This window comes from Actinia tenebrosa, unplaced genomic scaffold, assembly GCF_029948245.1.
Source record: "Actinia tenebrosa isolate PJP-AT-01 unplaced genomic scaffold, QUT_ActTen_1.0 PGA_scaffold12__29_contigs__length_12842862, whole genome shotgun sequence".
NCBI lineage: Eukaryota > Metazoa > Cnidaria > Anthozoa > Actiniaria > Actiniidae > Actinia > Actinia tenebrosa.
Window position 1 is genome coordinate 5,709,164 of NW_028292572.1, and position 13,501 is coordinate 5,722,664.

At 36.4% G+C, this 13,501-nt stretch overlaps 2 protein-coding genes across 2 annotated transcripts in view; one reads left to right on the top strand and one right to left on the bottom strand.

The window, feature by feature from the left end:
• The window catches only part of LOC116307009 (ciliary microtubule inner protein 2B), a 35,075-nt gene that overhangs the window by 8,396 nt on the left and 13,178 nt on the right, over window positions 1-13,501 (bottom strand). The gene's annotated exons all lie outside the window — the stretch shown is intronic.
• Window positions 5,226-12,526, top strand: LOC148912101 (fibroblast growth factor 1-like). The gene is made up of 4 exons (XM_089027887.1): window positions 5,226-5,851; window positions 8,996-9,311; window positions 10,578-10,681; window positions 11,456-12,526. Exons 1-4 carry the CDS (start codon window positions 5,831-5,833, stop codon window positions 11,651-11,653), a joined length of 639 nt encoding a protein of 212 aa, XP_088884013.1. The 5' UTR covers window positions 5,226-5,830; the 3' UTR covers window positions 11,654-12,526.

Below are 13,501 nucleotides of genomic sequence, written 5' to 3' on the forward strand. Positions count from 1 at the left end.
CAACCAAGATACTGTAGTAACAAACACGATTAAGAAAATTACCTTAGGTTTCAGCATGGACACTAGTTTTGGCTATTTTGGGTGGAAGTCCAATTTATCACAGCATGTTTTGAAAGTCCTGGTACAACAAATTTTTTGAACTAATTGCATACGATTCGAGCAGCGTGCGCAGGGTGGGGACCGATGTTGTTTCACTCGTGTCGGTTCCTTATTTTTCTCACTGCGCATGTCCTCGACGAAATAATTGGGCTCTGGAAAACTCCAAACCGGAAGACCCAGATTCTTCTTGTTTTCTCGCACATGCGCATTTTTGACAGAATAGGTAAATTCAAAATGCAACGAGGCATGTGGAGTGGTTGCGCTTTGTAAATTAGGTTTTGAAGATGGTTTTTCAGTTAAATTAACTCCGAATATCTATTTTGGGATGGCAATCAAATACAATTTCCATTACAAAACCGGAAACTTTGAAAATAATTCCGGCCCTAACAAGGCTTTTTTTGGTTGGTCTTAATAAGTCGAGACGCCATCTTGGTTATTTTCCCTAGTAACTGTATTTTTACTACTTCCGGTCTCTTCCTTTGTTTCTCGAAACGCAATCACAGCACATGAAATATTGATTTCAATCGGTTTAAGTGCATCTTTTTCGTAAATATACTTCTACTACTTAAAAACAATCATACTAAGGATTGCTTAGCCTTTAATGAAAATCCTGTAACTGACCTACCTGAAGTAACTCCCAATATAAGGCGCCAGTATTTTGACGAGTACAAGTCCTGAATTTCTAAAGGATTTAGAAAGATAACGCTACAAGGTAATGACATATCAATCTACTAAGACATTATTTTTTCAATTGCCGACAATTATTTTACTCTCAATGCATCATGGGATAAATCCTGGATCCTTTTCTTGCGTTGAAGGATGAAATCTTGCAAAAATTGCCACGAACTATAAAACCATTTTCGCCATTGCAATGAATATACCAAAATGATGATGATAAATAATAATAATAATAAAATAATCTAATAATAAATAATAATTTATAATTAGAATAAATAATTAAATAATGAAAACTTTATTTTAAGATTTTTACAGCAATTATAAATCTCTCTACTTAAGACAATTTACAATTGATACTCGAATATGACTTTAGGAACTCTTGAAAATTCACAAAACTAAAACTTTAATCAATTCAGGATTATCCCATGCTTTGTTACGACAACAAAAAATGAATAAGTGGGATCTGATGATGATTTTCGTTACGCTCCTAAATATATATTCTAATCCTACTGCTTTTTCTCTAAACCTAATTCGTGCATCATTTCTACAAACTCTGATGATTTGTTGGAGAAGACACCAAGGGTGCTGATGGATAGACTGACGAACTTGACATCCGTGAATTGACTCTTTTGTCGATTTACGAGTTCCAAATATTTAATAATAATAATAATAATAATAATAATAATAATAATAACAATAATAATAATATTAATAGTAATAAACTTCATTTAGGAGTCAATGTATTTAGCTTCTACAATAATTGATGACACAAAATAAAAAAGAAATGAGAAAAAAATACCATAAAAAATATAATATGATATATAAAGTAAAATATAAAAAAGCTATACTTACATCTATTTATATATATGATAATAAATTTAGATATATTAAGAATTTATAATATAAAATATATAGATAATAAAGATAATTAATTAATTAAGAATAAATAGTAGTCGATTCAGGAGGTGCACATTTTGCAACAGTTAGTATCATCTAAAAGCTTATCTAGGTCCATTTTTCTATTTTTCCTTTTGAAAAATTTAATACTAATTGATGATCTTAGATCCATATCAAGCTTTGACCAAATACGTGGCCTTAAATACCTAATAAAAAGTTTACAAAACTCTTTTATTATTTTTATTATCATTTATTATATAATTACCAATGAAATATCTATTTTTCTCTATTTCGAAAAATTGATATCTTCAACACGTGAAAATAACACCATTGCGATGGCTATTCAAAAATACACGGAAAGAATTGCCTGAAAAAGCCAAAACATACTTTCATACTTGTGAGAGATCTTTTCAACACTCGAAGATAATTTCGTATCTCCGCGCGCCCATGTAATATCCTCTATTTCTTTTCGTTATGTTTTTTTTTTTGTTTTTTTTTTGTTTTTTTTGTCGTTATGTTATTTTATAAAACCTTTTTAAATATTTTTTTCTTTATTTGGTGCCCTAGAAAGTCTTGCAATTTTTTCTCGATTCTGATTGGCTAACATTGTTTCTCCGCTCAGCTTGTAGTGTACGAATTGAGCATGTGCAGAGCACATGGGCGTACTACCAAGCCATTACTCAGTTCGTTGTTTTTCTTCGATTATCTTGAATCAATATTAAGATCTTACATAACTAAATCTCGATAGATAATAAAATAACTAACAAATAAACTATAAAAATATTATGAGCAAATTTCAGCGAACGACCATTCCATTTGTTAATCACATTTTAAGAATCGTGAGAAATATTTATGCATTTTTTCTTGGTGTTCGTGTGATATTATACTCCAACTCAAAACCCCATGCATTTTTTCTTAGTGCTTGTTTGATAAAAATAGCCGGCGGAACTATATTAAATCCGGTTCCCTCGTGTATGTTAAGTTTGTTAGAGATTTTAAGAATTTGTGTGCGTTTTTTGCGTGCTAGTTTTCTTTAGTTTCTTTAATTTTCCGAATTAAAAAAAAATTAAAGAATCAGGAAGCCCGAGTTTAATGAATTCAATTAATATGCTCCTAATTGAAGTCTGAAAATATAATGCAAAATGTAGATAACAAAAACCCCAAAAATTATAGCTATTACTGAAACAGCTGCGAGCACGATTATGATCGACGAATCAAATGGCAGCTGATAACTGTCTGGAGAGAAATCAAACCATACCAAACAAATGGCTTCCGAAACGGATCGAATGTCAAAGGAAACGCGCTAACAGAACCGTCCTTAGATGTGGGATTTTCAAATGATTCGCACCGGCCAAACCGATCAGACCTCTGAGCCACTTTGCAGGTGTCTAGCATCGCGTGTTTTTCGTTGGTGTTGAGAGTCACACACGAACAAGATGGCATCCTACTGAGGAAAGTCTATTGAATGTTTCCGTTATGTAAGACCCTGTTTCACGAAAAGTTTATAGCTCTATTCAGCTACGACGCTAGTGTAATAATTCGCTAAACCAATCTTGAAAAGTCGGTTTGAAAACGTTGGTCATATAATTGATGTGATTTTAATGCAATCTCCAGGTTTTTTTAGTCTATTTTTTTTGTTATTTTCAGCAAATTTTACTTATGAGAGCTTATGTTGATTGCGTGACATGTAAGGTGTCGTCTTGCGTCGTCTTGTGTCGTCCGACAATCGTGTTTTTTTCTTGGTGGGCGGGCGCTCAGTATCCACCGGCGTTAACTCAACAAAAAGATAAGGCTTCGGTTCGTGGGATAAATGGCGGGAGATCAGTCACAACATGTGTGGCTCTCGACAATTTGTCAAAGGTTGTTATATAATTGATGATAACTGGTGCTGTTATCACGATTCATGCCGACCTTGGAACACAAAAAGGCGACGAGCCAGAGTTATATAACACAAGAAAATGCTCCGCCATCAATATTTATTATACCTCTTTACACTAACATAAACAATTTAAACGGATTTCTTTAAGACTCGGAATATCCGGTCGAATTCCTATGAATAACGTTAGGATTACAACTGACAAACAAATCAAAAGCACTTGTTGTCGTAAGAAGGGGAAGCGGCATTCTTTGTTATCTAGCAGAGTATCTTATCATAATGGACGTAAAAACAAAACGATTCCTGAAACCTGTAGAAATATGAGTTATAAAGTTTCTCAAATGTATTTGAAAACCTGCCATTTTTACCCTTTTTGGTTTTCTTTTCTTGATGTCAATGTTGTTGTCTTCTTCTTCTTCTTCTTCTTCTTCTTCTTCTTCTTCTTCTTCTTCTAATCGTAGTTTATTTTGTATTTTATGACAGTGAACTCGAATATCTTAAACAATACTGAATTAAATAAGTGATCTTGTTCAGTGACTTCTTCATTCCCCCCCCTGCTCTTTCTGTTCTTCTCGTTCTCCTCTCTACTTTATTTATTTATCCTTTTTTCAAATAACTTGCCGATAGGAACACTGCTTTCTCTTCTCTCAAGACTAACCGGCAATTCCATGAAGCAATTCATGCAAAATTAGTAACAGTACTGGATAGTTTATGCTAAATTACAAAGTTACATTTTCCCACATTACTTAAGACTTAAGCCAGGATAAGCTTTAAAAACGTCTATTATCCTCTACCATGTGGGAGTTAGACAAAATACTTATGTGATGATTATAAGAAGATATAAAGAAGGCAGGGAGTGGATATCAATGATATTAAAAGCACCGCAAGGTTTGAAAGATGTGTGAAAGTGCGGCTCTCTCTTCTCTTCTCTTCTCTTTTTTTCTCTTTATCCCTATCTCTTGTATGATGTATAATATAATGATTAATCTAATTCGAATACTATTAAGCGTTTCTCTCTCTCTCTCTCTGTCTCTGTCTCTGTCTGTCTCTATCTCTCTCTGTCTCCTCTTCTCTCCTTTTGCTGCACAAATGTCAAAATCCACGACAAAAGTCTTTGAGATCGAATTTGATAACAGCTACGTCTCAGTTCACACGTTTCGGCGCGGTTCAAGTATCATTATTGAATCCGGAGCGCTTTGGTCTGTAAGTGTCAAAATTCCTAAGGTTAAGAAAATTCCTGATCCGATAAATATACATAGTCCAAAAGAGCTTGATTTTCGCAATAGCTATGAAGAATAATCAAACCGAAGAAAATTGGAAATACATAGAATAAATAAGGAACATAGTATGTTGAAAATGAGGTCGGCAAAGAGGGAAAAAATTCCATAATTTTTTATAGGGGAAATAAATTTATGTTAATAAGTTTTTTATTCGCCGTAATATCTAGAGATTGTCTATAGACGGTCATGACTCGCCTCTGTATTATCACATCATCTATTTTTGCACGTTATCCTTCAACTAAAATAGAAAAACACTTCCATAAAGAAAACTTTCTCCACGTATCTGTCGGCTCACACGTGCTTTGTTAGGTCACGAGCATTTCCGGAAGTTTATCGTTGATACCGGAATGGGATTCCGAGCTCACGTCGGCGTTTTATTTGTACAGTCGTGCCTTCGTAAATTTGTTCGTGTCCCCACATGGTGTAACGCGTAGTTAAAAATCCCAAGTCAAATATTTCTCCAAAAAGGAATAATGGTGTCATAGGCTTTTATTGGTTAATGATTCAAACGTTTAGTCAATCGGCACTAGAAATAAGTCTTACAGTGTCTATTAAAAAGATCCCCACATGATGTAATGACGGCTAGAGATACGAGCCCAGTGTGTGTTCACATCGAATGACCCAGAAAACCTTTCTCATGGCGAAGCATCTTTTGATGGCCGGCGACCTGAGGAACGCGTTCAATAAGATTAAATAAAAGCTGCTCGTAGGTTCATTAGGAAATGGCAACAAGTGGTTTGAAAGGAAGGAAGAGACTGTGCGGGAATAAGTCGGATATTACTGATCCGCTATTATTTGACGCAAAACCATTCCTTCAAGACTTATGCCAAATGTATTTGTTTTGTCCATTAAACCCAGGAAGTCCACCGCGTTAAACTATAAGAACAGGCTTTTCTTTCAAAGGGGGGCTATTTGCCGTGTCCTTATTTAAGCGCCCAACTTTATTCCAAGCTGACGGGCTTGCGAGAAACGAGTAAACTTGGCTAAATTATTTTCAAGCATGTGTGGAATGATCATTCAGGTACGTAAAGTGAAACTGTTACTTTAAGACTATTAGGAGTTAGCTTTGACCTTAAGATGATGCTTTAATTGATGTGTTAACATAACGTTTGCTATCTAATATAATAACAGATGACTTACACACTCACAGCTTTTTTATTCTGTGCTATTCTGAAGCACAATTTTCTATTCTAGAGCGAGATTCGCGAGAGATGCTTCTTCTCAATTTGTTTCAAGGCACGCTTTCTCGCTAAAGAATCCTTTCATAAAACGATTCTTAAGAGATTTCTTATTTCGATGGCAAATTTTGGCAAAGATTTACGTTTATTGCTAAGTAGCAACAATTTATTCAATTTATCGAAACTCATAGCCATAGACGTGAAATAACTACTACAGCCCTATAGTTGGCCGTACACCCTCAGATTCAGTGAACAGACGAGATTGAAAACAGGGAAATCCAGGTTTTTTTAAATTGAAAATAACGGGGGCAAAAGTAAGAGAGTACTGAAAATTCTTTATAAAAAGAGTGTTCACTGGAATTGGATTTCTCTCATGATTATCAATACCAATTTGATAGTGCTGATATAGTTAATGCAAAAAAAAAAAAAAAAAAAAAAAAAAAAAAAATCTAAACTAGGAGAAATATTCATCCAAAATATTATATATTTTCTCACTCGAAAACCTGGCCACACGTATAATGAAGGCACATAGGGGAGTAGTGACCATGACTTTCTCTCAATGTCAAGTTCAAAGGATTTGAATTTCCAGTACCTCGTGGTGCGATCTTTGAGTAGAAATAACCGTCATTTCTCCTTAGAACATCCTTTAGATTAGAGCCCGTAAAACCAGCATGAAAAGGTGGAGAACAAAAAAAAAAAAAAAAAAAAAAAAAAAAAAAAAAAAAGATCAGCGAACTTATTCAAATAACTAAAATAGAACTTGCCAAAAAAATTTTTAGGCCACAATCGATAATAAATCGGGAGAGATGAGTGGTAATAATAAATAATAATAATAATAATAAATTATATTTTATATAGCGCTAATTCCGGTAAGCCGTGTGGGATGGGCTCGGATATCAAATAAGAACATGCGTAATAGGTAAATTACGAGCCTTATATGAAACGGCTGAACAAGAGGGCCAATGGGCCTTTCACTACTTCAAGCCAGCTCAACTAGAAACCAAGATAACAAACGATTATAAGTCATTTTAGCCGGCACAAGTAAAAGCAAATACATTAGGTTTTTGAAAAAAGTTTCAAATACTGGGAAGTTAGTCAATAACTATCGCGTTATTGCATTTTTCACCTGAATCAAGGTAAATCTATGATCAGTACTGTGGTCTTCGATATTCTGCGAAATCTTTAGCTACAAGCTGCACGCTTAAAATTTTTTTCCCGCTGCTGTCAATCAAAGCTAATCAGTCAGTAACCTTTATGTTCTTGACTGGCGGCAGTAAAAAACCAATTTTACAAACAGGCGTTGAATTTTCTGAGCTCTCAGAATATGGAAAACGGCAGGATTATGTAGAGTCGATTGACAAGCAAAAGGGAACTAGTTGAATAGATGCGAAGCATATTTCGTGACTTTTGGTATTTGCATCTAGCGATATGACGAGTGATTGCTGATATTTGTAAATCTATTCTCTTACGTATCACCGTGAGAAGGTCACTTTTTTCCTTGATCTCCCAACAAGCGGAAGAACAGCTTTACAGATAGGCGTGTTATAAAAAACAGGAAAAGAATTCTGCGCATGCTCTGAATCCGTATGCAAATTAGTCAAAACATAAGTAAATTTTACTTTCAAACATGCCTGATAAATTGGACTTCACAAAATGCCAAAACTTAGTGTCCATGCTTGAAACTTAAGGCTAATTCTTTCATATTGTGTTTGTTAATACAGTATCTTGGTCTGACAAAAGTATACTCTCGAACTTTTTAGTATACTTGTAGAAAACAAACAATTATTTTCTCACTCAAACTCTTCTAAATTCTTAAAAAGCGTGCTAAAATGCACGCATGCCCAAACAATGTTTTTCTCTAGTGTCCACAGCGGCCATGTTGGTGTACCAAAACAATATATTTTCTATCCTCCGGGAATTGAACTCTATTTTTATGCAAAAACTGTGCAGAAAGTTTCTATTGTTTGGTATAAAGATGAGAGTATGTGGACCGCGTGGCACTAATGAAATAGTAGAAGATAATATAGTTGTAGTGCTTGGGAACGAGGTTATTCCGGGCGAAAGCCCTCGGAATTAAATTCGGAAAAATTAATTTCCGACCTCGCTGGGATTCGAACCCACGACCTTCGGAATTGTACTACCGATGCTCTACCAGCTGAGCTAGAGGTCAGACTGAGAGCAGGCCGGGGTGAAATAGATGTTAGGTCGCGGTAATTATGATGCAAAGATGAGAGTATGTGGACCGCGTGGCACTAATGAAATATTAGAAGATAATATAGGTAAGTTGTAGTGCTTGGGAACGAGGTTATTACGGGCGAAAGCCCATGGAATTAAATTCGGAAAAATTAATTTCCGTGGGTTCGAATCCCATCGAGGTCGGAAATTAATTTTTCCGAATTTAATTCCAAGGGCTTTCGCCCGGAATAACCTCGTTCCCAAGCACTACAACTTACCTATATTATCTTCTATTGTTTGGTATACCAAAATAGCTGTCTTGTCACGTGAGTGAAAACGCTCTAGCGATTTCTAAAGCCCTTGAAGAAAGATTTGTCTGAATTGAGCTTCATTTTTTCAAAAAGTTATTAACCTGCTCCCCAACTAAAATAAACTTCAAACTATTCCTTCGTTAACATAATTTCAAAGTCTTGCCCGAAAATGCCTTGTTTTAAATCTGAGCACGCGATACTTTTGGCAGCGCTCGCGCATCTCGAAAAAGATCTATTATACTGCGGTGCTTTGGCACAGCGGTTTGTGGGAGAATACGCAAAGAGACGAAGCGCTTTGCCGGCCGCCATCAGCTGAATTTATTCATATTTTAACACTCCAACTGTGTAAGATTTACCATTGTGCTTCTTACAAAGAAACCGCGGCCATTGGCCTGCCTTAGCCTCGCTTTCGTCTATTTCAACACAGAAACCGCTGTACCGTAGGTTTGAATTGACAGCATCGTGTAAAACCCATAATATTTGGTATAACTTTTCTTCCAGATTTCAATCCTTCAAGTGGCGCTGGTCTTCGTCTGGTTTATAGGAGTTAGTAGCTTTCCCACCTTAAAAGACAAGAAAGACTACCCTAAAATAACACAAAAGGATGAAAAACAAAGAGAACTAATCAATCAAATGCTTTCCAAACGGACCAATGACATGTCAGTAATACTGCGCAGCCGCAGAGCACTCACGGTAGATTTTCCATCCGTACCAACCAACACGGATCGAGGAATACTTTTTTCCAAGACTAATAACATGCTTGCAGTCTTCCAGAATGGCACAGTCAAGGGTATTAACGATCAAAATTCCCCACATGGTAAGATATGGCTCGAGTTCTCTGAGGTCGCGCACGGTTAACTTCGAATATTCTTGTGTTCAAGTGAAATTCCATTTAGGAGCGTAGCCAGGATTTTCCGAAGCGGGAGGTCCAAATTGAAAAAAACGCCATTTTATTTGAGGCCCCAAAACGCTAACGTTTTTCGTATAATTTCGCCAGTTATGGATAATAAGAAAGAGCCAAGACACAGGCAAAAGGTTTTAACAGCTCCTTAAACTTGGTATACAGTCAATTCAAAAAACGTTGTCGTCGACCGGCTCAAGCCTACGCGGCTGGACCGAAAGAAATATGGGTAAAAATCACTGAAACGGTTAGATATTCTTTCTGAATTAATTGTTCCTGCTAGTATTAATATAATAATGGCGAGAAACAATCCATCAAATGCATGTCTTTCAAGTTAGGGAAATAAAAACAAAGTAGTTATGATTCAGTTCACAATTCCGAAAATATGAAGGCATTAAAAAAACGTCTCCTTCAACACTTCCCGCTCGTCTACGAAGGTTCATGCTGTAAACCAGGCATACCTAATCAGATAAAATTATGGAGTCAACTCGGCTTCAATGATTACTACCCAGAGCTCCTTTCGGTCCAGTCACGTAGGCTTGAGTTGGTCGACGACAACATTTTTTGAATTGACTGTACAACCAAGACGAACAACGAAACTCGAAGAAAACAAAATGGCCGACCAAGGTCGGTCACGTGACTAACTATAAGTACCGCTGACTGGTACTGGCGTTTGGAAATTAAAAGCCGCCATTTTGTTGCCTAAGCCCCTGCTATCAAATTCAAAGTGTTGTATTGTGGAAGTCGTGTATTCTTTACCGTTGGTATTTGTGAATATTCTAACCCTCAATTGCGAGGCTAATCCTAAGTAAAATAATGTGCATTTTATGAGTTTGAAACTAGGTGTATTAATGGTTTTCACGGCGGCCATGATGGAGGAACTTAACAAAAGAATTGTCAATGAATTCTTTTGTTATATCCTCCAACTTGGCCGCCGTGTCTTTTGTTATTTAATTCTCTTGGGAATGGTTGAAAACCATCAATTGCCGTAATGTTGTATGAAGCAAACTGCCAGGACAGCACATAAAATGTCACTTGATAAAAGGGATCGTGTTTTGAAAATAAAAATTTTTCTCTATTTTGTACTGTAAAATTTGGAAAGTAATCCTGATATTCACTTCGCCTTCGGCCAATAGTTGTTAATTATACTGACGTTGCATATGTATATATTTTTCCTTCCAGTGCAAATGGAGCGACAATCATTCAATACATCAATAATAAGAATCATGGCTGTTGAGACAGGTCTTTATGTCGCGATGAAAAAGAATGGACGCATTGTTGCCACAGTAAGTTTTGTTTCCCTAAAACAACGTGTCCGTAAATAGATACTTGTGAGGGATAAGGAAACTGCTGGCTCACCCGTGCACCACACAATTAAGGGGGGTCTAAAGTTAAACCACAGTGAAGGATGGGGGGGGGGGGGGGGGGTGGGGGGGGTGGGGTGGGGGGCTAGATGTTAATTTCATACACCATGGAGGGGGGTGAATTAGTTATTCAAACTCAAAATATTTTGTAATTGAATGACTTCTAAAAAAATTTCAAGAACAGTGCATGGGCATCTCGTACCCAGAGCCTGCGTTTTTTTTGGCCTTCAGTGAAGAACGAGGGCTCTGGCATAATCCATTTTTGAGACCAGGATTTCTTGGACTTCCGGTATAACAGCGCACGCGTTCAAAGACTTGCCAAAAATTTAAAAAAAATTTTCCCGATTTTTAATTTTTATTATGATTTTGACTTTGATTTTGACTTAGATTTAACTTTTACTTTGCTTATTTTAAACGTTTATATCTCACTTTCCAAAAATTGCGCATGCGCCAAAATATGAATTATGTCAGAGACCTCGTTCTTCGCCGCAGGCCAGAAGAAACGCAGGCTCTGGGCACGAGATTGGCTCTCCCCGTATCCATATTCCTGTGTTTGCTCATGCGCAAGTGTTTAGCTAAGAAATAATACTCTTGGGAATGACACGTGAACTGAAATGCGAAACCATTACTCCCAAGAGGTCCTTTCGACGAGTCAAATCATTACCGCATCTTTTTGTATTGCTCTTTTTGTTCCAGAACAAGAAGGATTCCACATCACTCTGGATCGAGAATCACGAAATGAACAGCTATATCACTTACCGGTCGTACCACCTGTCCGACAAGTTTAACTGCACCAGCAAATGGTTCTTGGCTATCAAAAACAACGGAAGAATGAAAAATGGCAACAACACGTTGAGCGGAATGAACTCAGCGCAATTCCAGTTCCTAGATTAAAGTACTTAAACTATACGTTCCAGAGCAAAGAAAAGGATGATATTTCAAGACAGGGATATTTTCTTTCTGGGCATTAGGCTTTGCCGAGAGAGTACTAGTACCTCGTCCTAATCCTCAAAAGCTAAGCAGATTGAGTACTGGGATCCCTGTGGATAGACTTGATAGAATTCATTGGACCGTTCCAATCGTGGCTTCAGGGTATTGATGGTTTTCACGGCGGCCATGTTGGATGAACTTAACAAAAGAATCGTCGATGAATTATTTTGTTATGTCCCCCAACATGGCCGCCGTGTCTTTTGTTATTTAATTCTCTTGGGAATGGTTGAAAACCATCATTTTGTTTCCCTGACGCTTGCAAATGGTTTAAAAAAATATATACAAAAAACAGAATGGATTCATTCATGCATGGTAGAGGTGCGTGAAGATGTCATATGACGGGGGCGAAGTGGTTGTAATGGTGAGGTAGGCGAGCGGATAACGTTTAAATTTTCTTTGCCTCTCCTCTTAAAATAATGATTAGCCCCAGGAGAAAGGGGCTGTAACTTCGAATTTTAGTTAAAAAATGTGTTGAAAACTGATTATCCAAAAAAAATCAACACAAAAATGTAAGTTTGTTTTCCGTAAGAATATTCTCTGATTTGTTTTAAGCATTCCTGGAGTGAGCAGTCAGAGCAAAAATGAGGTCATTTTTCTTTTATATGGTTTAGCGGGTCGTATCTGCCCACATTTAGAAATATTTATTTTGAAACCAAAGTTGATGTTATTTATAGAGTATTATTAGTAAGTCACGTGGTAATGATCCACGTGATCAGTATTGTCCAGTGACGACACGGATGTATATTGCATCTTAAATAAAGATGTTAACTAAGAGCAACAAAAGTCTGCTGAAGTTTTTTGTCTTCAACACATTGGTCTTCGATTCCTTGATAAAAGTATTTGAACCCCACATGATCTTACGACTTTAAATGGTGATCAAACATGTACCGTCAGCCAGAAAAACTCTATCGAAAACTCAAAAGATGAAAAAACGTACTGACGTTTCGGACGCTAGTCCTTCGTCGGAGTAAAAGAGAAAGAGGTGGCAGAAAGGAATGTATATATGATAGACGAAGGACTAGCGTCCGAAACGTCAGTAAGTCTTTTCATCTTTTCACGGTATATAATTTACCTTTTCATCATTACTGTTTCATTAGAAACACCGGCGCAGCTCACACTAGTTTTTAGCTAGTTATATTTTCTTATTGAAAACTTAGTTAAATTGTGATTCAGCTGATGAACATCGCGCATGATCGACTGGAAATTATGAGTGAGACTAATTGAAACCCAGCAATTCTCAATTATAAACCTGAAAGCGCTATAGCTACACAGGGGGCAGAAGGGGGAGCACTTATTGTTATATTATTTGCCTCTGTACATAATATGAGTAAGCTTGAGCCCGTGAGATACCGCGCGCTGCAATGCTCGAGCTGTGCTTTAGACCTAACGGTTGCTTGATAGAGTGCTCACACTAAATCCGTGAAACAAATACTAATTTTTAGCATAAAATAGTGACAATTAAACAATAGAAAACAAAGGATTCTGTATGAAATAGTACTAATTAGTACTATTTAATGTTCACGGTTTTAGTGCGTGCACTCTAGTAATAATACTAATACTAATTATAATGTATTACTAGAATGATTTTCACATGACCGTGAAAGAAAATAGACCATTTAGTTTGTAATAGTTGATAAAGAACAAAAGAAAATCATTGGTTTAGAGTCTACTACTAACTATTAGTTTGTCTATTCTTTCACGATCATATGAAAATCACTCTACGCCAAGCAACTGGAACAGTTAGGTCTAAGG